Source organism: Pelecanus crispus, chromosome 1, assembly GCF_030463565.1.
Source record: "Pelecanus crispus isolate bPelCri1 chromosome 1, bPelCri1.pri, whole genome shotgun sequence".
In the NCBI taxonomy this organism is placed as follows: Eukaryota; Metazoa; Chordata; class Aves; order Pelecaniformes; family Pelecanidae; genus Pelecanus; species Pelecanus crispus.
Window position 1 is genome coordinate 31,093,050 of NC_134643.1, and position 26,111 is coordinate 31,119,160.

At 40.3% G+C, this 26,111-nt stretch overlaps 2 protein-coding genes across 5 annotated transcripts; both read right to left on the reverse strand.

Moving 5' to 3' along the window:
• Positions 1 to 2,406: 2,406 nt before the first annotated feature.
• LSMEM1 (leucine rich single-pass membrane protein 1) lies at positions 2,407 to 12,196 on the reverse strand. 2 transcript variants are annotated; one of them, XM_075720309.1, is made up of 4 exons: positions 12,060 to 12,196; positions 8,346 to 8,477; positions 4,867 to 5,004; positions 2,407 to 3,076 (listed from the first exon to the last, which is right to left on the reverse strand). In XM_075720309.1, exons 2-4 carry the CDS (start codon positions 8,470 to 8,472, stop codon positions 2,868 to 2,870), a joined length of 474 nt encoding a protein of 157 aa, XP_075576424.1. In that variant the 5' UTR covers positions 8,473 to 8,477; positions 12,060 to 12,196; the 3' UTR covers positions 2,407 to 2,867. The 2 variants fall into 2 exon arrangements, with proteins under 2 accessions (XP_075576424.1, XP_009491190.1); XM_009492915.2 differs by lacking the exon at positions 12,060 to 12,196 and adding an exon at positions 10,218 to 11,948.
• Positions 12,197 to 13,380: 1,184 nt separating this feature from the next.
• Positions 13,381 to 26,024, reverse strand: IFRD1 (interferon related developmental regulator 1). Of its 3 annotated transcripts, none has more exons than XM_075727819.1 (12): positions 25,714 to 26,024; positions 23,459 to 23,563; positions 22,424 to 22,505; positions 21,857 to 21,981; positions 21,403 to 21,560; positions 19,978 to 20,028; positions 19,707 to 19,885; positions 19,493 to 19,601; positions 17,359 to 17,493; positions 15,961 to 16,089; positions 14,872 to 14,967; positions 13,381 to 14,085 (listed from the first exon to the last, which is right to left on the reverse strand). In XM_075727819.1, exons 1-12 carry the CDS (start codon positions 25,757 to 25,759, stop codon positions 13,996 to 13,998), a joined length of 1,305 nt encoding a protein of 434 aa, XP_075583934.1. In that variant the 5' UTR covers positions 25,760 to 26,024; the 3' UTR covers positions 13,381 to 13,995. The 3 variants fall into 3 exon arrangements, with proteins under 3 accessions (XP_075583934.1, XP_075583949.1, XP_075583941.1); XM_075727834.1 differs by lacking the exon at positions 25,714 to 26,024 and adding an exon at positions 24,659 to 24,689; XM_075727826.1 differs by lacking the exon at positions 19,978 to 20,028.
• Positions 26,025 to 26,111: the final 87 nt, after the last annotated feature.

Below are 26,111 nucleotides of genomic sequence, written 5' to 3' on the forward strand. Positions count from 1 at the left end.
TTCCAAAGGCTCCTGAGATGTGCAGCTGTACAAGAACAGAGTTCTTGCCCATGCCTACAGGAGATACTGTAATGTCCATACGCAGCACGGTGGTTATGCCACATGCAGTTGGAGCTTGGAGTTTACTAGGCACTTAGGTGTTTGTTCAAGATAAGGATTATGGAGCTCTGGAATGAGCTGAAGTTCACTTCAGGGTCAAGTTGTAGATTTTAAGAGCCGAGGATCGGTTTGTTTTGGCCTATTTCACTGTCAGTAGACTTGACGGATATGTTCTCCTGAAGAAGCCACTACTTGCTTCTGTTTAGGGGGTACTCCAGCAAGTGTTGGTGGAGTGGTTGTGGCACCCTGCTGTCAAGGCAGCCCTCTCAACCCTTGCTCTGGTCTCATAGGGAAGTGGTCCTGACTGTAAATGGATATTGGTAACTGGAGCTGAGAAGCCATAAACAGCCATACGCAGTGCTGCCCCACATCTCCCTTGTAAGCGGCTCCAACAAAAGATGTGTTTCAGCAGTGCTAACAGGATGGGCCTAAAGAGTTCCTTGGACCTTTGCACTTTTTAATCACTGATCTTAATCACTGATCACTGCAAGTGAAGAAGCAATTACATATGAAAAGGATGATTCGTGGCCTCAATCCCTTGTGATACTGAGCACACCTGCCCATTGTTATGCCCCAGCTGGTCCTAAGTCTGTGGCAGGGGAGGGCACTCAGCACCTTGCATGATCAAACCCTGGAGTGAAAAAAAAACCCCAACTCTTCTAATCAATAATAGAGACAGAAAAATTGGCTTTATTATGAGTACTGATTGAATAACTAGATTAAGAGTAATTGAGGACAAGATCAGAGAGATGAGGAAGCTTTCATTTCTTTGGGGACTGTTGCTATAGCACAGATTTTATTTACAGTCTCCTGCCAGAAAAATCTATTGATGATTGGTGTCAGTTTCTAGTGGACCACAGACTGCTCTGCTAGCTGCAGTTGCAACAAGGGATATAACAAATCCACGTGTTTGAGATGCACAGAGTGCCAAATAGTAGAGTTGTTTCTCCCTGGCTAACAAGTACGGATGTGTGTCAGTGCGAGACAGGAGCTTGAAAGCAGTTACAGTAGCTACAAGATGAGTGGGAGAGATGAGAACTTAATACTGTCATTAAAAAGCAGCTGACAGCTTGGAGAAGAGCAGAGAAACAACACTGCGAGTGTCATGTTTTTAGTCTTAACAATACTTTTTCTTTCATCATTTAACAGCATTTAGAGAAAGATATTTGGGTTGGGCTTTCAGGGTTTCTTTCCTTACAACTTATTCTACACTTCTGTCATTCTCTGTTAGCTGTATTAAAGTCATCTTTGAAACAACTACCTGTGATGTCCAGAGGAGATAATTACAACTGCAGCTGGGAACTAACAGTGGGAGTAATAAACTCTTAAGACCAAACCTTACAGTTTTCATGTGAATGACTTGACATTAATACATCAGGAAAACAAAAATCAAGAAATAGAAGGAAGGTGATGTAAAACATACGTGTAAAGCAATGCAGTCCTAATAGCAGGAATAGAATTGGTGAGCAAATCCAAGTAGAGTGATACCAAGAAAGGTTCCTGAACCTAGTTCTTCACTGTGTCATAGACAATGAAGTAGTCATCACAGAAAGGACTATCATTCACTCTGGAAAAGGAGACTGCAATGCAAGATGTTGACTTTGGTGACTTTTTTGTAAAATTGTCCAGAAGATATAAGAAAGCATTGGATGAGAAAGAGAAATCAAAGTAAAAGAGAAGATGTTGGACATACTCTACAGCGTCAGCTGCCATCGCACTGTTGTGATGGGAGTAATCAATTTGTTTATTGATAATGGAGGTGGCTTCTTAACGTATGTACCAGTAGAAGGATCTGAATACTAAAATTATGAAGCTACCCATCAGTCCTTTATGTGATCACACTTTTGGGTGTCGGTCTCTACAACTATGTAAAGTCAGAGTGAGAAAGAATCAGCTCCTGCTTTCACCCTCTGAGGTACTACTCCATTTTAAAAACATGAAAGCTCAGACCAGACTTCTACCTGGCCCTGTGGCCCTTCTCCAATAGCGGCCAACAGCAGCTATAGGGAAAAGTACAAGAATATGTAGTATTTTCCCCACATCACTTCATAAAAACACTTGGCCTTCCCCCAGAAACTGCCAGCAAATACTGAGAACAGCATACTAGCATTGCTATGGGATGGGTATTACCAGCCTGAGTTCTCTAAACCCATTTCCCATGTAACAATATGACACCCACTTTCAGTCAATACAAATTTGGGCTGAATATAGCATGTTGTGAAAGGGTTTGTTTTTATTCAAGTTTATTTTTTCACAAAAGGAGTAGTAAGTCAGTCTATTTAGATGCAGAAAGGGAAACCGCCAAACTCCATGGCAGAACTGGATTTATTCGTAAGTTATGGAATCTGAAGTTATCCTTGAATACAAATAATATAGAAGCAAACACAAAACTTGTTCCAAAGAAACAGGAGAATGACTAAGTGAACAAGGTCATGCTGGAATCATGTGAATAGAAATCACTATTTTCTGTGATCATTCACTTACATCTGAAGTAAAACTAAGCCCTTAGCCCTGCAATTTACAATGCATAGAGAAGCTGGAACTCTTGCTGAAAACTGTTGACAATCCATTGTTTATTGTAAATCATATGGGCTTAGTTTTCAAAACCTATGTTCACATAAAACAGGGTAAAACATTATTTTCTAATATTTTTCATTCAGATGGATTTTCCAGTGCTCCTGTGACCGTATCAGAATGTTTAAGTAACATGTGCCATATATGAAAATATCTGAGTACATGAATATGCGGAATTTTATTCCCAAGAAGATCTATTCTCCAGGGACTTTCAGCTCAGTATGGGTAAAGAGGTAATCATGAAGATCAGGAGACTGTGTGAAGAGGTATCTCCCCTTTTCCTTAATTCCTGATTGGTTTAGATGCTTTAATATCATATTGTTCATTTTCTTAAGCTCTTCTATGTTCTTCTTTTCAGATATTAGTCTGCTTGTTATTTGGTCCATCTTGTTTCTAGTTTGAACTTGAAAAGGAAAATGTACCGCATTAAATTGGCAACATTTAAGTCAAGAGCATCACTACTTTCTCTTGCATTCATGTGGGAGTTTGTAGGGAATTATGATGAGTAAAAATATTAAACAGGAAAACAACTGCAGAACCTAATGTTAAGAAGTTATGCATCTGGTGGAGTTACCCGCTCACTACATTCTTTAATTGCTTATTTTCTGTTTTATTCAGTTTAGTGCAGTGTAATAAAATCACACACAGCTCAGACAATTTTTGCAGTCTTCAGGAGTGTATCCATTCCATTAGTGTCCACAGACAAATATCTTATTTACGGGATCCAAGATGCTATTTCTGGGTGGTATGTGCCTGTATTTTTCTAAAAGTACAATTACTAAAACACACAGCAGACTACAGCCACATCACTTGATTTCCTAAAGCATTTGGATTAAAGGAAAATTCTTGCAAATATTGGCATTTAGAGGCCAGTTTTCTCTGGAACGTCAATATGCAGTGTTTGTCGCGTACACTTCTGGAGCTATTTTTATTTTGGCCTTCAGAAGTTAACAGAATTTACCCATGGGTTTTGAAGCTTAAGTCTAATAATGCCAATACTAAATATATCTATGTCTATGGATTGCAAGCATAATCTGAGATTATGTTTGTAATGTAAACTGAAACACTGCTGGAAATCAGTTTCAAAAACCACAGGCCTCCACCAACCTGAGCCCAAGCAAATTCCTTTCATCCCTGTAAGCAGCCTTTTCACTATTACTTTATCATTTTTCCACTAGAGGGGCACATTACTCATTTTTCTATACCAAGGCTCTACTTTTAGCAGCTCCCCGTTAAATAAATCTGGAATTCAAGTATGAGGCATTTTCATTAGGGTTTTACAGTCATGCCACTTAAAATTTCCTTTGCTTGTCTGATATTCTGTCCTTGGAGCACTTGTGAGTATATTCAGTCAAGGGTTAGGATTTCCTGTTCAGAAAGGAAAATGAGGTTTTTTGCTATGATCCAGCAAATTCCCTACTATAGAATAAAAGAAATCTTGATTTCACATGGATTCCAATTCATTCAAAATGGAGCCATAAGTTAAAATAATGCACCCTGTACTCTGTCAATACCATTAGCCCAGAAAACCCCAAGGTGACAAGGGGTCCATAAACCAAGGTCACCTGTAGCCATGTGCTTAGCTAAGCCAGCCCAACCAGTCCAGCCGAAGCAGAACAGTAATTACATCTACAGACTCAATGCTAGGTGCCAATTTTGATATATCTTATCTGATTTTTTGTTTCTTATGTTTGAGATTTTCTTAGTTCCAGACCAGTTTCCAGTCAGTACTTAGCTGACAACCTTCAGGTCTTTGTTCAGGTAGCCTGATTCAAGTGTTAGCCTGGGTGTAATTCCATTTTCAGTGGAATGACACCAATACCGAGTTTTATTTGGAAAGGAATGGAAGGCAAGTTGTCAAAGTATCTCACTGCCATACAGTCATCTTTAAAATTTAATTTAATTTCCAGTCAGCGTTTTTAGCAACACGGTATAACCCCGCTGAGCTAAATTCCTGACAGCTGTTAAAGCTCACAAAACTTTTGCACTAAGAGCAAAATTGTGCCTTTTAGCTCAGAGAGTAAAGGCCCGTGCTTTTACACCCATGACCAAGACCCACTGCCCATAACCAGGCAAAGCTTTTGACCATGCAAATACAGCAGTAGCATGTTATAAGGCAGCATGACACATTTCAGCAAAGTTCTTCTTCCACTTGACCCTACCTTTTTAAGAACCATTGTTTGGTTTACTTACTTATTAAGAATATTACGAATGAAACAAGTGCCAAACTGACGATCAAAGTAAGAATAAAGGTGACGAAGAACAAACACTGGTTTCTTACGTTGCTCCCTGCTGTGTTTTCTCCAGTACCACCGCTGTTCTCCTCCTCATCTGTTATGAGATGACAAATCATTTGGTGATAAAGTTTGTTAAGGTTGGTTAGGATAAACATGACAAAATGCTTCTGGCTTCATGAAATGATGCAGAATACATCATAATTTTGGCCAACAGATTTTATTTCCTGTGATATTGCATGAGAAGGGAAGAAAGCAAATTTATGAGCTCAGCTTGAATTCAAAAATATAAAAACTAATACATCTGTTATAGCTGTTGGAACATACTCAACAAAAACATTTCTGTTGTTGACATACACTGTTTTGTTGAAGTTGACCTGGTTTACAGTTCAGAGTTTTGCAGCTTAGTTTTACGTGTACAAAGGTTGCAATGAATTTTTCATCAGAAGGCTTTCTAAGGGCCTGAATGGTCTCAACGTTTTCAAAAGAGAAGAAAGAAAAATTCATATTGAAAACCTAGGTATAGATTTATCCTACACATTCATCCTCTAGATTTGCTTCTTTTTCTGTTTGACAAGAGAAGTATTCCTGGGGTGGTTAATTTCCCAAATTAAGCACTTCAGTGAAGCTCCCGCTGTTGGATAGGATGAATGTAGGTCTTGACTTTCGATCTTGAAACAAGTGTTTTTAATATTCTTCTTTAGGTTTTGTTGGTTCCTTTCCGATAAAAAATGAGGTACATACCCTCCCAAATTGTCAAAAATAGAATAGACTCTCACATGGACTACACATGTTGTCCTTCAAGCACATGAAGAATGAGGGAGAAAAAGGACAAGTAGTTGCTATGCTTCCTTTGAATCAGAGTAGCAAGCCAGTTTATTGCTTTTTAAAGACTGTGTTGCATAAAGGGAAAAGTCAGTAGTTTCTCTCATAGAAACAGTTGCAATCAAATGAGAGGTGGCAATAAGCCCTAAAGATAACAGGTAAAGTCAAGTGAACACCATGAGGAAATTTATGTGAATATAAAAAAAAATTATACTTGAACCAGATTTGTTTAACCCCAAGTTTGCATACTACTTTAACTACTTAGTAAAGGTTGGTTTTATTTTATGTTTTGGGGGGAGCAGGGAGCTAATGTAATTCCATTTTGGTGTCAGTCTCATGCATGCTAAAATTACATGCAAATTACTGTAATATCTCCTCCTATAATTGCTGTCTTGCCATTCTGAAAGGGAGAGTAGCGTGTGCATCTGTGAAAAATATATTTCTAGATTGTCTTCTTGTTTTAGCTGGTAGAAGTCTCTGAGGTCTTTGCAACTGAGCCTGTAGTGATAAAGCTGAGGGAAGGCTGCATATGCCATTACAGCACTTTAATAATGAACCAACCTGGGGCTGAGCTATTCACTGAGCTAGTAGGAGATCTCTGGGAATATCTCTGCTTTTCTTTATTGCATTTAACATGCTCCTGCCTGTAGGTAAGCTGAAACCTTTTAATATTTGGGTTTGGGGATTTTATTTTTATTCCCTGAGGATTCATAACAAATGCATCATATACTAAGTGCCTGCACCAATATTGCTTTCTAATCAGAATAAGAAGGATGGGGAGGGCCTGCTACTGCTGTCTCTTAAGCATTCTAAGCTATCAATAGAGGTCGCAAAAGTGGTCTGTGCTTGCCCTGCCTAATGAATGCTTCTTACTATTTCTGCTGGCTGAACATGCCAGACTGCAGTGTTGTGAGGAATCAGTGAACACAGATTCTTGCCAAGCTGCAAACAGTGGGACCATTTTATCATCTAAAACATAAAGAAATTGCTGCACAGCTGCTACCAAAGCAATCAAAAGGTATATACATTTAAAATAGCTTTTAACATGGTTACTCGTGTGTTTAATTATGCCAGGTCATATTAAGCTATTGAACAAAAGGATTGCTGTGTACTGCAACACTCTTGAAACATTGTTTTTAAACCAAACTGGGCATCTGCTATACTACTAATAGATCATTCACATTCAAGATTTTAGTACTTATCAGAAATTGAAAAATACTCCACAGATCTCACTGATTTTCTGGCAAGAGAACCAGAATTTTATGCTGCTGAATAAGGCAGCTAAGGACTGTGTAAAATTAATTTTATGTATTTAACTGATGGGATAAGATATCTACAGAATCTCCAAGTTAAAAAAAAAAAATATGTACATTAAAAAGAATAATCCTAGAAGGAGCCAAAGCACCTTACAAATTGATGCATAATATACATATTAGGCTACCTTTATTTACTGCTGAAATGTAGGGAGGAGGATGCATGTGATTATTCCACAGAACCATATATGATTCCATGGAACCCTGTATATTTACCTGGAAAGTAAACAATACTGTCCAATAAAAATGACAAAAGTAAGCAAGACAGTCACACTGCAAAGAGTTTCTTTGACACTAAAGTCGATTTATCCCATTGTCTCATTTTGTACTTGTAGAAGTGACAATATCAAGATAATCTACATAGGAAAGTTCAGTAGCTTATGTCTAACATCTTTGTGTTAAATCTAGAAACCAGCACCACTAGAGGACTCAGAAACAGAAGTAATGGAAAGTTATTTAAGTCCTATAGCTAGAAGCATGATTGAGTTATGGCCATTTGAAACTCATTTAAACATAGCTGCTGTTCTATAGCTTTTCTTCAGTCAAAGTTGCCATTATAGTAAGGGAAATAAAAGCAGATGCAAATATTGTCATGTGGAATGCTGCTGAAGAACTCTAGGTTTTAAGATGTTTTCAGGTCACAACTCAAGTATATTGTAGCTGTCACTGGGTGAAAATATTCTTGTTGCCATGAGCAAATCAAAGGCAAAAGGTGGATAAAACCAGTAGAAATGTGAGAGCCCATATCTGAAACTGTAAGTAAAGAGAGTCTGTGAATTAAAATGCTTAAAAGTCTCATGGGATATTTCAGATAACTGGTTTGAGTCCTTAGGAAATACCTCTTAAAAGAATGAACAGAAATTCTCTGGTGTTTCTATTGCCATGTGTGAATTTTAGTGCTTGTGAAGAGTTACGATGCTATTTATGTAGTAGGTGTATATTGAGCATTACTAGAGAAACTATCCTGCAAGGCATCACCTCATGGATCCCAATGGAAATGGAAGATAAGTTCAGGCTTGACAGTGAATCCCTAGCCAAATGCAAGGATTTTCAAGAATCTTATAACTGAAATACTCAGCAGGAGCAGCTAAACCATTAATCTGTTCTGTCTAAATTACACCACTTTCAATCTTTTTCTTACATTTTTCAGTACAGAGCTAGACATATACATATTGGCCTATTGGGCTGTTGACATCAGTGCGACACAATATGGTGAGTCTTTTAAAATGTCATACATAATTCTTTTTTGATGGCCTATTGTATGTATAGAAAACCACAAACCATCATGTATCATACATACCTAGCACATATTGGGATCCATCTGGACAAACATTTAGTTTGTTTAGGTTGTTTAAGGAATCAACTACATAAAGTTTTCCTTCTTCATGAGTATCAGGCAGGTTAATTTCCAAGGAAGGCCTCTCCATTGTATCTAAAAGAAATAACAATTTGAAAGGTAAATTAAAACATGTCTACATGAAATAACTGGTAACAGTGTCCTGTTCTAAAGAAATGCTGAGCAGTCTTAACAACCCTTAAAAAAAAGGGATTTGAAGGACCGGCATACTTGCTAGATCTTGAAGGCAAGGGTAACTCAGTACATAGCGCTTGTTTATTCTTGAAAATCTTTGATAAGATTCTACATTGTGTTTGTGCATATGTGTATAATTATACATACATATACATATGTGTGTGTGTGTGTGGAGAGAAAGAGAAAAATGTATTTGACTGGCTCCGGCATTGATTTGAATGTTAGTTATTTAGCTGTATAACCCTTTTGGTTTGGTGGGTACTTGGTAAGATGACGGGTGACATCCTGACCACAGTGAAAGCCAAACCTTCACTAACACCTCCAGGAAGGATGTCACTCTGATCCTCTGCTTTCACCATCAAATAATTCAGAGATAAGACAGACAAAGCAGGTACGGATATAGGAGATAAGCAGCAAGAATATGGGTCTGCTTATACACCTTAGAATATCACTGTGAAGTTATTATTTGTGAAAAATGGAGGAAAAAATAGTCTTCTAATGGGGTTCTACTCCACATAGATGCTAGTTTGGGACAAATCAAAGCCTGATGGCAAAGCCTCTTCTTCAGAGTAATACCCTTTGCTTTAAAAAAAGCACTGGATGGGACCCAATCGGCAAAAACTGCTTCTCTGCAGAGTCCGGGTGCATGAACTCGTTGAATGATTGTTTATATAAATACAGTTATGAAGGAAGATTATATATAGAAAAGAAGCAATACCTAAGCAGGCTCCTCTATGAATTGTACATTATTCCTTAAGAGTCTTTTAGTTTTCTTTATGCTACCCTGACTCCAAAAATGTCTTCTAGAAAGAAACTACAGTTCTAGCCATAAGGAGATGCAGATGCTCTAGCTAGGCATCTTAGACTACACTGGTCACTGAAAATTCCCTCTGTAATTATTGAAGAAAAATATGTACCTCCAGGTTACATTCCTCTTATTCTAAGATACGTCTTTTTGACTTACAATTGCAGCCTAAATGTACCTTTCCCTTGCTAGTGGATATAAGGGGGGAGCACACAGAGATTAGTTTAGACTTGGAGTCAAACACATTTTACCTATTTAGTATCTTATCAAAGCTCTCAAGTCCAGTTTTACCTGCCAAACATAACTCAGCACTTCATGGGATGCAAACCTCCTGTTGATGGAGAGTGTTAAGCACTAAGGGTGATTTCTGAATCCTCGATGGGTTGAATTGCCCTCTTGACATGCCTCTGAGCCCTCTCTCCCTGTCCAACCAATAGAGAACTCAGTGTGACCAGATTCCTAACCTAGCACTTCTATTAAAAATCTAAAGTTTGAGGAATCTGTATTCCTGGCCCTGAGTGTTTACAGAAAAGACCATTCTTTCCCTCATCAAACCAAATGCAGAAGACTGTCATAATTCCTCTAAATTTGAGCACACAGCCAAGTAAACATTCACTGAGCCTCAGTAGGTTGGAAGACTAAGTGCTTCAGTCACTCCTGACAATGGGGCTAATTCTCCTGATAGTGGGGATTGATGGGTCTACATGTGTACTTTTACATTTCTGTTTAATAGAGTGTAAGAAAATATTACATCTTATTTTTTTTCTCTGTTAGAATTGTTGCTGCAAAATACAAGGATAAGGTAGAAAAGCTGTCACAGTAGTGGTTACCCTTACCTAGCAGATGAGTTTTCGATGTGCAGCAGCAATTGCAGGACAGATGGCTGCGTCTACTTTCCTTCCCCTAGAATGTCGCGTGTGCCAGGCAGCACGGTCTGCGAGCCACGTCCCCACCGGCGCTGGCTCTGCTATCTCCCCACAAGCACATCCGTGGGCAGCTGCAAGCATTACAGAGCCCTGCGTTTCGACAACGGCGTGCTAAAAGTTACCACCTCGTGCAGAGAGGCTTTTGGTTATTTTTAGCTTCCAAAGAGCAGTCGTTTCTTGTGGGTATTTTGATTAGTACCTCCCTGCAACTTCAGGGAAGACTGTTCTTAACAACTTGAGCTGTAATAAATGTGAGTACCTTTGAGTCATTAGTATTATGAATTGTATGTTTGTTCATTCGTTATTAATCATTTAAAACCGATTTCCTCACTGTGCATGTAACCGCAGTGGAGATAATCATTATTATTAATTCAACAAAGTCAATACTATGTTTATGTTTGTTTCTACTGACACATCGGTGTCACTGTCCAGAAGCATTGAATATTTTCCCACAAACTAATCTAAACTTTGTGGGTTTTGGAGTCACTCTGTCCTGTACTTTAACCTTGCTTAAAGACTTTTTTCCCCTTTTGACTTTTAAATTTCTCCTTAGGTTGTTGTGGTAAAATTAGAACTTAGTGTGAGAACACACTGAAAATTCTTCACAGAAAAAAGAAGAAAACAACCAAGTCTAAAAGGAAATAAAAACCAGGAGTATGAAATGTTACTTACAACATAACCACGTTCCGGTAATGTGCCAGTATGGAAGATATCAGCCAGTGAAAATCACCCGAAGAAAACTCCTCTCTCTACTTTCAGACCCATAGGAACCTGTCAACTCCTGCAGGACCCATGAAGGCAGCTCTGAAACAGACTGGCCCTTTCAATCTATATTTAGAGTTCATCTTGGCTAAGTATACTGACTTCACAATATTGATCTGTTTAAAAACGAATCAGCACATATACAGCTCTTTTTTATTATATTGGAATCATTATGATAATACCCTATCGTGAAGAATGAGGTTTGCTACCGAGGTCAATATTTCACTAACCTTTTGGTTTATGACGCCTTTTTAAAACTCATTTGCTATGCACAAGAGTCATATCTACAACACTGTAGCTATGAGTAACCAGTTTGCTATGCCCAAGAGCTGTACCTACAGCATTGCAGTCATGAGTACTTTAAAGGCATAGACTAGAAAAAACAGGGTATTTTCTTCATTCTCCCACACACCTTACAACTTCAAGTGGGACAGTATTATGGGATGGACTAACTTGTCCGGCATCCTTAGTTGTTTAAAAACTAAATTCTGATGAACTGTTTGTGAGTACTGGTAATTGCTCCTTTGCAGACAGTTCTCTTGATCGTTAGTTTTTTGTTGCCGACGTTGCAGAATGTAATGTTACAGCATACCATAATGACAGGCAGCTGACGCTTACACAAAGGGACCACGGCTCAAAACAACAAAACCTTTCTGCAGCCATTCTATACATCTAAAATTTTAACCCCTTTAAACCCTTTTTAATGGTTGGACTGGATGATCTCAAAGGTCTTTTCCAACCTAAACGATTCTATGATTCTATGAAACTGACAATGAGTGGATTTTTCTTTCAGGAAGCAACAGGGAGGATGCATCTTCTGACTCTCAGTTTCCCACCCCAAGCTGACAAAGCTCCACCGCTGCCCAGTCCGAGTAGCTGGGCCTGTAATGCAGACGTAACAAGCTTGCTCTCTTTCTGCAGGGGTCTCCTAGAAGCCCTCCCTCCAAACAAGGATGTGCAAGCCAGAAAAAAAAAAAAAAAAAATCCCACCTCCATCCCTGAAAGATTCCTGACACCACCCTAAGCGGAGGACAAGGATGCAGGCTTCTCCAGTTCTAAGCCTGAAAATGTCCTCAAACCCGCCAGATGTCTGTAAGGGCAGCAAGACCGCCCGTCTCCCCTCAGCCAGCCTTGGAAGCCATCCTGGCCTCTGTGGTTGGCAGCTACAGCGCAACGGCGGAAAAGGCAACCGCACGCTTGGCCACCTGCCAGGAGGTGCTGTAGAACGCAATTTTGCGAAACACTGGCAGGACACAAAGCCATCAAAAGTGCTACTTTACACAAGCAAAGCATGCCAAAGGCAACTACCCAGAAGCCACGGGAGAGACCAGCAGGGTTGTGGGAACAGTTTAGGCCAAAGGGGGCAACATCTTGGGCTGGGCAAACACAGGTGGACAGCTGCATCTCCTCCAGGGATCAGAAGTTTCTCCTCCACTTGCGTGACAAACATTGACAACACGCAGAATCACAGAATCGTTTAGGTTGGAAAAGACCTTTAAGATCATCCAGTCCAATATGTCAACATGTCAGTAACAGCACAGATTTCAGTTGAAGGCCTTGATGCAGTCCAAGTAATCAGTTTCATAACCCAAATAAGTTCTTACATAATGCATTATTTGAGAAAAGTAAGTTAGAAGGTACAACCAATTAGCATGTATGGGTTTTCTGGAATAGGTTCTGCTATAATCTGAAACTAAAAAAAAAACCCAAGCTTTCCCTTATCGGAGTGAGCAGTAGTTTTCAGAGTGTGGGGTGGGGTTTTTTTTGGGTGTAAGGTTTACCTCCCCTGCTGATAACTTGGACCTACACTTTTAAGAATGTTTATTCTAACAAGCACTTTTATTTATTGATCTTCTGGTTCAGAAGCTCCAGCTGTCTAGGTTTCAGTGTCTTTATTATGTAAATCCCACATCATCATCCCTGAGACAGACAGTTCTCAGGTTCCTGGGACATCTCAGTCCTCTAGAGCCAGAAACTGAGGGCAGAGGAGTAGTTTTCAACATAACGAAAACAAGGCAGCTGGACTGGCTCCCGTGAGATAAGGGACAAGGTGTTTTGCAGTACCAGAACTAGAAAACATTTGACCATTACGAAAGTGATGACAAATCAACAGCAGGCTGTTGTGCAGACCATATGTAAATGAGATATACCTTCAAAACACAGAAAGGTAGAGTTTCATGTAGCACCTACTAAAGCATTGAGACTAACTCAACCACATCTGAATGGGCAAATAAACAAACCCACCTGTTTCAACCTTTAGGTTTTGCTATCTTTTCATTCAGGTAGTAATCACTTTTACACAGAAAGCAAACAGTGAGAAACATCTTTATTCCAAAAATTAAACATCCAATTTCAGAAGATGAGAATCTTATTTTCATTTTACATTGAGGCAAGTATTTGTCATTCACCACTTCACTGTAAAGGAAAGGTAATTGAACTTCATAGTCCCCTTCAGGATAAAATCATAGTATGTAGAAATTTTTTTGTCCGCCTGCCACTGAAGAGTTTAAAAAGTTACTAAAATAACTTCACACAAACAAGGTCATCTTTTCATATTAGCACATTCAAACCAAAATACTTGGTCAATGAATTCATTTAATTTACCTTTACGTAAAGTAAGGAATCCAATCTGACACGCGGCATTGTTCTACAGTTATCCACCCCGTTTAACAGCGCAGTTACAATATATTCAAACTTTGGAGCAAGTTGCGGCTAATGCAAGTGTTACAATGTATCCCTGCACCCAATGTTACATCAATCTATATACAGTGTATATGCTACTAGGCAACAACATGCATTATATTTACAGACTTTATACAACATCCCTGTGCACAAGTGCAAACTATGACTACAGAAGTTAAAAAATTAATTTACAAGTTACAAATCTATTTTAACTATGAAAACTGAACCCCATGGAAAAGGAGATCTAGAAAAATTCCCCCACGTCTGCTCTTTTATCACGACATTTACTTCTAGCCTTTGTCCGAGCCTTGAATGCTGCAGAGTTGTACAAGTGCTACAAAACAAAAGGAAGAATTAATCACAGATGTTCAAAAGGCTTATGTCCTTCAGAATTTTTTTTTTAATGTTAATAAACAGGTGAAAATACCTTTTTCTTAATCTTTGAAGTAAATTGGTAGGCCTTTGGAAATTTGTAGTTAGTATCTTTGCACCAAAGGCCAATTCATTTTAATATACATACATTTAAAAGAAACTTGGACTGTATAAGAAAGGCTGAGCTAGGAGCTATTTTGGAAGCCAGTCAGTCTTGGACATCATACAGAGACAATGTAGATTAAATTTTCCCCCTGGATTAAACTTGGTAGCACCACTCCACAAAAAGTTCGTCCATGTGATGAGTACATTCACAACCAACAGAACAAAGTCATCCTCCTAGTGTCCATTTCACACTGGAGAGTTTGGGACACTGTCTTTATAAAGACTCAGTTTCTATGGTTTCCTGTAGGTCCCTGCACAAAAACCTACGGCTCTCCTAAGAGCCCAAGTTTTCACATGTGTGGAGCGCAAACTTGGTACCAATCAGTAACCAAGTCAACATTTGGACTCCCCTGAGAGAAAAGCAGTAGCAGACATGTGCCCAGTGGAAAATCTGAAATAAGAGCCTAAAGACGCATAGAAGCAAGGTTTGGTTTCATTCAGGACAAGACAGGGCACCATTAGAACTAAAGCGACAAGTTTAAAGATGACAGCTCCTAAAGTGCATGTTTGGAATACCATTTAATTCAGGAGAAATGTATGAGTGTATGAAGTAAAGAAAATATGTTAAGGTGCGATAACCTACCCTTTCAAAACGTGATATCTTCATTGTTTTAAGAGCTGCAGCATCTAGCATTACTGGTGGACCAAGCTCAAACACATTCCGAAGAAAGTCATTTGACTAAACAAGAAACACATCAAATTATCAGTTTCTTCTCTGATTATCAAGTCTCCAAAGATGACTACTGTTAAGTATCAAGTATTGCAGGAAGAAATAGCAGCAATTTGACACAAATCTTAGTATCTTTTGCAATTAAGTCAGGGAACGCTTCTTCCTTTAATCAGAATAAGGCTACGAACTAAAACTGCCCTCCTGAGAAGACAGAGACAGCTTCCCCCTGCCTTAACGTTTTTTGTCCCAGCAAAGTAGGCACTGTTCTGTTACATCCTCTACACAAGATCAGGTAGCTGGACAGAGATCCATATGGTTTCATAACACACCAATTTTAAAATATCTGGCTGTAAAAGTAGTATTTGAAAAATTTGAAAGAGCTGCTACATGCCTGGGCTCCCTCAGTCATGTAGAAATGCAGCTGACACTGGACTGAAGATTTTAACCCCACGATTATCACAGCAATTTGGGAGCGTATACTCCTAAGCTACAGCTCCTGCTTCTGCTACGTATCTAAACCAATGATTTGTAGAGATAAGGACTTCTTGCTTCCCTTCTGGAAGGCTGTCATTATTGGGCTGCAAGTTGTGTTTGTTATTTTTGACTAAAATTTTGCATTCCTTTTTACAGGCTTGAACAGGAAGGGTGGAAGGGTGGAGGCATGCAGCTTTATAGCAGCCAGACAGCTACACCACTCTGCTGAAAGAGAGCGTAAGGATTCAGGAAAAACCCTGAAGCTAAGAAGATATTCAGCTTGAACCTCTTACTTCTTGGAGAAGCCTTCTAATTGCTAACCCAGCAAACTGAGGATACAACTCAGAAGCAGCTCATCCAGCCAGTTCTAGCTCACTGTAGCTCATTTTGTAAGTGCTGTCTTTTAACACTTCTAATGCAAAGCCCACCATTTCACCAAGTTCTACTCATGATTTTGTAATTCAGACTGAATTACAAAGCAGCCAGACAGGAAACAACAGTCTGAACATGTATCAAACAGCAGCTCACCTGCAAATGATATTGCATCCCCGACCCCAGAATCTCCTTGAAGGTATCGTAAGTTTGTTTTTTAACCCAGCAGTCAATATACATGCGCTCAGGTCCAAACTTAACCATCTCTGTAGGAAAGTCACGCTCCTATCCAAAATTAAAGGAAACAAGATATATAATTTTAATTTAAACAGTCTTTTGTATTAGGAATTGTAAATATCTCAATGAACTTTATTTTGATTAATACATTTGGCACACCAAAACCTTCCAAATAATATATAATATGCATATACTAAAGATTGCATTTGTTCATAAACTGTCGCACACCTGAAGTTAAATCTCATGTAAGACTTGAAGCTGACATTCTTCAAGTCAGAAAGCATTTAAAAAAAGAACACTTAACTTTTATCTTTAAAATGACTTTAAGAATTGGACTTATCGCCAGAAAAACCAGTTCTGAGTACAGGAGTCACCTTTAAGTCAGTTTGCAAGCCTCATTTAGTCCCCACCTTTCAAATGCAGTGAGCTACATCTGTGACAATGGAATGTAACAAGTGCTCATAAGGGACTCAGATTTTCTACAGGCAGAATCTCAAAGGTGACTTCAAATCACTTCTAAGCCTCCTCCTTAGCTTCCATGATGTTTAACTGTTCTGAATGTCAACTAATATTTAGCTGGTCTTACCCATACAGCAGTGTAAAAAGTAATTATCTGACAAGTAAAGAATCTTGTCTGATATGCATAAGATAACAAATAATGCATTAGAGTGACAGAAGTTTGCCATTTGTCTTAGAGGCTTTACTCAGAAGTTGTGTCACTAACCAAGTATTTTGAGAGTCCTGCTTTGTGTATTGTTCTCTTAATCTGGATACGGAAAACCAGAAGATTACACCACCACAATTAGGAGAACAACCCCCCCGCCCATAGACAAACACTTCTTTCGCCCCTGACAGTAGTGACATCTGGAAATGTATCTTACTACTAAATTGCTTTTTGTTTATTACGCACAGCAGTTCCATAAGAGATTTTACAATAAACCTTTTCACAGAATTCAGGACACTAATTTGGATGTCCTACAAAGTTTTCTATGAAAAAAATCTGCTCATGGTATAAAATAAAAATAATTTAGTATTTACAGTGCAATGTTTAGTCTTCTTTAAAGAAAAAAAAAATACTCTTCACGATGGAAGTCAGTTTTGGAGCAAAATAAATAAAGTTTGACTTTCTTCGCTCTACATTCCTAAAAAAGCAGTTATGTTTCCCATAAGTGATCAGAATCTGAAATATCATTTAAAGTAATTTTTCCTGTTGCTTTCACTAGAACAGTAATTCTATTTAATAATAAACCCATTTTCATTAAATTGTACACTACATAATTACAATCCAGACAGTCAAAGTAAAACAAAAAGAATCACCTCAACAGCTCGTAGAACATCTCTGAAGACAGATCGCTGCTTTCTCTTATCTACTTTGGCTCGGTGCTTGTTTCCATCAGTAGCCAGAGCTCTTAGTTTCTCTGTTAAAAGTTCCATATCTTCATAAAAGAAATCCTAGTCAAAAAAAAAAAAAAAAAATCTTTTTTTTTTTGTTAGTTTCTGGCCTTAATATCCTTCCCTGCAAATAGGAAAATGGATCTCTCCAAATTCTGGGCATATACACCTCTACAACCTGTTACTTTGTTATTTGAAGATACAGAGATGACACTAACTTCCTGTAGTTCCATTTGCAGCGTTTAAGCCACTAAGAACAAAGTACAGCATCCAGTTTACCCGAGTAGGACACTATCAAACTCTATTCTGGTAGTCAGAGCCACATGAAACAGTACAGCTCCTTCGGTGTGTGTATATACCTGTCAATCTGTTCTGCTCCATAATTCCAAGGGACTCAAACTGCCTAACTGATCTGCTGAACCTGGCTGCCACTCCTGTCGACAAGCTGAGGGCACTTGCAGGTTATTAGCACAGAATTCATGCTGCTGGAGATGGATTGTGAGACACCATTAGACTGATAGTACAGAGTATTTGGTCAGAAGTCTTGTATGGGGTGGAAAATTAGAAAGCAATTTTTAAGAAAATGCTTAACAAAAGACTCCAAGTAAACTTCAATGCATAATTGTTTAGCAGGAAACATTTTCTCTCCTCCATTCATTAATTCAGTGGTAGTTTACCCAGATTAGTAAGAATGTATGTAAACTTAGTAAAAACAACTTTTTGTGTTATTTTTAATGTTAATGTTTTGTCATGTCAACTGACTACGCTGTGTTTACTGCATGCTTTTTGAAAGAAACTGGTCAAAGGCAAAACACAGGAAGCATTTTAAATCCATGCTGATTGTTAAGGATCCAAAGAGAATCCTTTGTAATCATTAAAGGGGCGTTTCCTCAATGAAATGGAAGAAGTTTTTAGTGAATATAGTCTCTTTCGTTAATGCATTTTAAGATTTTAGTTACTTGCAGTCAGTTTGACCAAATAAAGGATCATGTTTTGGTCTCCTCTTCATTTTTTTTTCTTTCAAAGTTGGCTTGATAGCCAAGAGACTCAAATCCCTACTGTTTGCAATTATACTGAAGTCTCAGCATATTGTTTCAGATTGTGCAGTATTAGTGTGTCATGTATCCTGACTGGATAATTGGAGTTATCTTTTCACTCTGGACAGTGTTCTGGCAAAGCACAGAAGCCTTGATCGAGCTAGAAGCCATTCAGGCAGCTCTCCCAGATTGTGCCATCGGTAAATGGAGACTGTTTCCTTCAGTGCTGTCAAGAAAACAGTTCAGAAATGAATAAGGCATATTGAAGAATGTAAAGGCAAGTTTAGCTGTGTATGAGGTAATACCAATTGAGCTTGCACTCAATCCAACTCAAAAGCAAATCCCAAGAAATCTCACCAAATGTAGCAATACTGGTATCTGTGCAAAATTTGTGCAAATCTGTTCAAAAACTCCCCCCCTTAAATTGACTGACTATTCCCCAACTGACTAAAATTGTCACAAATGCTCTGAAACCATCATGCAATACTAGTTATTCTTCTCAAGGTAACTAAATAAGGACACTAAAAAAACAATACTTAAAGTCAACATGGTTTCTACTGAAGGATAGATTTTTTTTTTAGCTGTGAGAGCAGGATTGTGCAGGTTGTGAATCACTGGAACTTGTCTGCCTAAGTATCTAATGAGTGTTCCCACTACAGTAAACAATACTGTTTTATCCTGGAGTCTCTCTAGGGATTTTTTAATTTTTTTTTTTAAAAGCTGGTGTTGGATTTAGATTTTAAAGCTTGCACACTACATGTCTAGTTGCTCTTCAGTACTGTTTGATGTGTTTTGTTATATTGGTCCTGTTTTGCAATATGGAAGTTAGTGTAAAAATGATAGCTAAATTGCTGTGAATTGTTGCTATACCCAGTTAGATTGGGGCAGACTTACTACAAAGAGCATAATCCAGTGAATTATCTGCCACTTGTTGAGATCCAGGGTGCTATGCAACACAGGTTAAATAATTTGTCTTGTCATCATCCCAATGCAAGACAATTTAGCTTCTGACATCTACTTACAGCATCTGTTTCACGTGCCAGTTCAAACAGAAGGGCTAGTGTTTCTCCAGCAGCTATTCTCATGTTGAGATCATCACAAGACAGCAGACTTGGAAGTTTATGCAAGTGCCTAAGGAGTAAGTCACATTTCATTAAGATGTAAATTTTGTTGACACTGCTTCATTGCATATAAAAGCAGCCATTACAAATTTTGTTTTTTGAGAAAGATACTCACATTTCAATTTTCTTCTTCACTTCATTCATTGGACAAATGGTCAACAACAGTGTCCATGCTAAGAGAGCACTGATGTGAAGCACAGTATTATGGGTACTCGATACACCATTAGCGTCTCTGTCTCGCGGATAGGCCTTTGTGAAGATGTTTTCCAGGCATTCCATAGTAGAGTACAGTTCCTGAACAAGGGAAAAAAGATCATGGAAGTGGCTTAAGACTCACACGTCCCCCCTCTCCCCAATAAGTTATCAAAAGTATTATTTATCCTCACCGTAATGTCATCAGTGACGATGAAACAGCAAATCCCTAAGCAAGTTGCACACTAAACACGAAAGAAAAAAAGTGTCAGTATTTGACATTAATGTTACTGTTGACAAAACCTTCAAACTTTGACCTTTGAAATTCAACATCTGGAGTAATGGAAACTTGAGATTAAGGCCATAGCAGAGTAGAAGTCTTCAACACTGTTTAATTCAGCTATTTTTTAACAGTTAGCTCTCATTTCCCATCCACTCTCAGGATGATTTTACAACTCACAAGCCTTCACTTTTCATGCTGTATTATTTAATACAGCTTACAAAGCCCCCCCAAAAAGCTACATGTAGCACTCCTTTCACCCAATTATTTTAAATCCAACTAGGATTCACTAGCAGAAATTATGCTGATAAACAGTAATGGACATATGATATTTATTCACAGCTGTGGGTAATATTTTCCCCTCTCTGCCCAGTATTACAACTACATGGCATGAAAACACTGGACTTAAGAGCCTTTCTTGGCACTTTCCAACTTTTACTGGGAGATCCTACACATCTCTTCCCTATCCCCCATATCTTACTCAGTCTCCTCTTACAAAGAGTAAGGAAAAAAAGAAGTTTGAAAGTGATGTTTGCACTAAATACACAGGACTCAAAACTACACTTAAACAGGACAAGCTTTAATAGCTTTTGTTTGTTTGTAGAAACAACTGCTGTTGAACTAATACTACCTCCTCTTCCAGCTGACAGTATCTGTTGTAACACAGCTTGAGTAAAACAGGATAAGTAGCCAGCTATGTAATGATAAAGGCAAGTTGGAGAATATTAGTTAAAACAGATGTTTGAAAAAAAAAAAAAAAACCCAAAAAAAACCCCCAACCAAAAACCTCTTGGCAAGAGCTTTAGACTGTCTTCAGTCAATATTCAAGTATACTGCTGATGTATAGATGAGATGACTGGGTGAAAAACTTAACATACTTTTGGTAGCATGGATGTATTGAGTACGTAGTTCCATATCTGCTATATGTAACTTTATCAAACATATTTGCATAACTAACATTCCTCTGCTGTTAAAGTAGTTAAAATTAATACAGGAAGGATACATCAGTCAGTGGGAAAACTTTCATTTTTTCTATAGTACTTCAACACCAGCCCTCAGAACTGCAGTAAGGAGACTGCAACATAGTGAGTTAATACACTTAAAGTACTAGATGTAATAGCTCTTTAAGGAAGCTCCTAGGTTGAAGAACAGAATGATGTTCAACGTTTAGGTGGAACCTTTTAAGCCAGCAAAAACAACTGCTATGCATCATTCAAAGCATATGTCAGCGTTATGAGTTTACACTAGCGTAGTAACCTTTAGCTCTGGATTACACAATAGCGAGCTGCTCAAAAGCTGCCCTTTGTCCCTGCCTGGCAAATAAACATTTTATACTTACAGCCTGCCTGGCTTGGATACTGGCTGTTCCATCACAGACAATCTTCTTCAGAACTGGACCAAGGGTCTTAAAAATCTCTTCACTTTCAATTCCTGACCCCATCTGCACACACAGAAGACATGCCAGTCCAGCAGCTGCACACTGTTCATCGCTCTTACCTAGAGATTAACATGCTATGATGAGTAATCACCTCGTGCATTGCTTCCTTCCTTTAAAGATAGTTTGTCTGAAAACTTGCAAATGGAAATTCAGAAACCAATAGACAGAAGATAATTTCAGTTAATTTTCTAGGTCCGTTAAAATATAACATCTAAATTAAAAAAAGGAATGTTGTTAACATAACTAAATTAAGCACTCTACAAAGTACTAGAGAAGCCTCACAGTCTTAATTCCTTTTAAACAATAAGCTATTTCATGGGGATTACTGCTTTCTAATAGCAAGCATGTTAATTACCTTTCTTTATGCAGCGTTCAATGCTATCAGTTAGTGTCATTCTCCTTTCCATGATAAATTCATACAGTATTTTAGAAGAAAAAGCACTTTTCAGACTTTCAAGAGCTGCTTGTCTTGTCTTTGCACTGTTAGAAGAGAGAAGGAAGACCTCCTGAAATCAGCACGCATCAGTTAAAGGGCAGCCTTCATTTTTATGGTAGTTTATATTTGTCTGTACCCAACAGAAGAGCAACCCACAGCAGTACCGTGAAGTATCAAATGCTATGAATTGCCTCCTTCCTCAAGGACAGAGAAACTTAGGTTGGAGATAGAGTTCACAATAGTACACCAAGCTAGAAATAAAGTCACTCTACTTCAAGCTATTAGGCAAGTCTGACTCTCACTTATCCAAAAACTTGGTGGAAAGAGAAAGATCTTTTCAGATCCAGAAGAAAAGCAAGTCCCCCCCAGCATGCAATAAATGTAATTTCAGTAAGCATATAATAAGGGAAATACGCATCAAACTTTTTTAAATCAGAGGAAGCCAAAAAACAATGTATGGATGCACTTCTTCAAAGCACACTATACCTCTTGTCCAATGTAAGATCAATAAATCCCTTCAATTTGTATTCTAAGTCTTCTTGAGTGGCTTCTTCATCAACTTCAGGCCCTAATCCAGAGGAAACAATTTAGTCCTACCGATATCCATTTTATTAGCAGACACAGTAGTATCCAACACTTAAACATTTTTAATGCTAATAAGAAGGCAGTTTAACATAGACAATAGCTACAGAATTGTTCAATATTACAGCAACAGAATGGCGTTCAGCCGACTACTTCAAACTGCGCCTTATAATACTTCTATAAAAATTGATCTATTGATACATCTGTGCTGTTTTTATAGCTGCTTCTTACATGTGCCAAGAATGAATGAGGGAGCTAATCAGGTCTTACATAAATTGGCTACAACTGACACCCATCAGCCAATCCTGTCAGCAACCCATTTTCATCCAGACCTACATCTACCCCTGGAGTACAGCGGGGTGTTTGCTGTTGATGCAGCAAGTACTGTCTAAGCAGCCTGTCCTATCTGGCATCACTTCAGATGCCTCTGCAACCGCAGCTCAGTTAAGAGTAGCAAGTACTCACAGAGAAGGCTCCCTGCCTTATCGCCCTGTAGCAGGCTTTCAGGTCCCCTCCTCCCAACAAAATGACATTAGAGCAGCCCAGGTTGCAGAGGTGGTAGTGGGGACAAAGCGCAAATCTAGTTCAAAACAGGCAAATGCGACTTCTTCCATCCCAAACTCTTCTGCAATTCTTAACACCTCAGCTGCGTGTTATGAAAATCAATGTCCTATAATGCACCTTAAGATTCTTATTGTCTCCAAAAGTTAGCATTGTATAACTCTAATAGAAAGAAGTCTCATAGTTTCATGAGAGGCTCATGAAACCTGGAGTATATTCTTACCAAACAAAACAATAGCCACTAGATAACAATCATATAGTGTTTAACAGAATGTCATTATTTTGCTACTGCTACTTACAGTCTAATACTTAAACTCTTAAGTTAACTCAGGTTTTGTGTTTTTAAAAAGATTAATAGATATAAATGAAAGAATATACCATCCTCAGTGAAGCTAGCAGGATCACTGAAGCCACTGCAGTGGCTCATAGTTTCAATTGAAGCATCTTCATCACTAAAAGGCTGCACATTTCTGGGCTGACCACCTTAAGAAAAGATAAACACAATAGTTTGGTCATTTTTCATAAGTAAAAGGAAGATCTGAACACCAAAAGTAGAATTTAACCCTCCCAACAGATTCATTCTCCCTGACCCAGACACAGAATGCACATTTCTTTCCTCTGCAAGGTCCTTTACTCCCACCTGTTCTGAAGACTTAGCTGGCTCTGTTCTGGAAGATCATCTGTGAATGGTGGGGAAGAGCCCATGTCATTTCCAAAGTATTGACAGAATTCCTAACTTTAGATTTAACATCTTTCTACAATCAACTTCAAGTGAAGGCAATTTCCTGTGACTGTGCTTTAAAAGTAGCTCTATATTAGTTTAACTGTTAGGACAAGGTACCTAAAAAAACTGCCATACAATCTTTATTTTTCGGTTTGGAGGGACTTCAAGCCGGGATAAGTTATACATTTAGGCAAACATACATTACCCAGTTCAATGCAGGATTTATGAGACTAAGTGTGGTATGTGCAGCATCAGCAATGTCCACCCCTATTTTAATACTGAATTACAAATACAAGCCAGAACACCAAATACTTCAACAGGGGAAAAAAAAGTTTTCCCCTCTCAGGATCAAGGAGGCCTTGGTTCAGTAACTTCAGTCTTGTTGAAGAAAGCAGTATTATTTTCACCAGCGCTCATCTCTACAGCTCTTCATACCTGCATCTTATTGTTACAGCATTAAGAGTTGGAGGAGTTTGACCTGATAATACTGTAATTTCTACTGCTGTCCTACCCTGGCCCTTACTTTGCATCTACTGAAGTTGATTAACAAAAGAATAGGTTTACTGTTATTTCTCCAACAGCTCCCAAATGTCATTTACAGAACTCAGAGTTCTGCTCTTCCAACTATTTTTTTTTTTTCGGTACAATTGATTCCAAATTATTTAAGAAGGCACTGCACAGTGCTTGCCAGCTTCAGGCAGGCTTTCTGACTACCAAGACCCCCAAAAAGCATTTTTATCTAGGCAGAATCAACCTTGAGTTGATCACTGTCCGAGTGCTTTCCAAAAAAGCCAAACTCACACTTCAGAGGTTTTGCAGCTCTTAACTGCAAACCGTCTACTTGTATCGCTGACCATAAGCCTTGATGTTTCCTATAGTTACAAAGGACAAGCATTAGCCAGTGCTCAGACCGAGAAACTTGGAAGCTCAAAGCTCTGGCACGGCCACCTTCTTGCTTCTAGTGATGTCAACCAGGGAAGTTCACAGCGGCAAGAATGACTGCCAGCCCTTCACAAACTAAAATGAAAGCAGCTGCAGAAAGACCCAGTGAATCGGTCATTTCCTGAACATTTGATACGAGAGAGAGACACAGCCAGTGCTTGCAGCTGCGGTAGCCTGAAGTGAAATTTCTCACCACCCCACAAAACCCACGTTCTACCAGGCATCAGCACCTCAGCCACACACATTCTGGATCTCTACGAAGGTGGCTTATTTTCCAGTATCCTCTTTTAGGCCAAGAAGATGGGTTTTTTTTAAAGACCTCGCAGCCTTTCGGGGCGCAACGCGCTGACACGCAGCCACACCAGCCACCGGAGTGACAGCAGCAGCCGCCGCGTCCCCCGCCCCGGAAGGGCCCACGCCGGCGGCGGGCGCTGGCGCCGACACCGCCTTTAAGGCTGCCCCCGGCCGCAGCGCCCCGGGCCCGGCCTGCCCCGCCGCAGCCCGGCTCCCCGCGCCGCCCGCGGCCCAGCCGGCCGGCGCCCGCCACCGCGGCGGCCAGGGGGCCCCGGCCGCTGCCCTCCGGGCGCCGCTCGCCGCCAGGCACGGCCGGGCCGCCGCCTCCCCTCCCCGGGGCCGCCCGCGCCGCCGGGCGCATGCGCGCAAACGGCGTGAGGTGGCGGTTTCGGGGCCGGCTCCTGTCAGCCCGGCGGCGCCGCCCGGCCCTTACCCGGCTCCGGCTCCGGCCCCGTCCCGCCCGGCGGGGAGCTCCGCGGGCCGCGCCGCTCCGCCCCGCCGCTTTCCCGCTGGCCCCGCAGGGAGCCGGGGCGCAGCCGGCCCAGGCGGCCCGCCCGGCCGCGGCCTCTCCCGCCGGCGAAGGCCCCTCACGGGAGGCGCCGGGTGAGCCCCGCGCCCCGCCAGGCCGCCCGCCCCGAGCCCCCGCCCGCCGGCCCGGCCCGGCCGCGCTCACCGGCTCCGCGCTGGTGGTTGCTCCCCCGCTTCTTAGGCTTGGGCATGGTCGCAGCGGCGCTCGGCTCGGCTCGGCTCCCGCGGCCCCTCTCCGGGTCTCGGTCTCTCCGCTCCCCCCCGCCCGGGAATCAGCGACAATCAGCCGATGGAAGAGCAGGATCGCTTTTTACTCCAACGCCTCTGCGAGGCCGACTTCCCGGGCCGGGGCAGCGGAGGTGATTGGCGAAAGCAGGCGGAGGACGAACCGGCGGCGAAGGCAGAAATCCCCGTGGAGGCCCGTGAGCGGAGTCGATGCATCTTTCTCCTCTCAGACACCTGGGGCTAAAGGCGCGGAGCGGGCGCCGGCGCCGCCTTTATAGCCCGCCGGCCTGCGGGGGCGGGGCCGCGCGACGCGCCGCC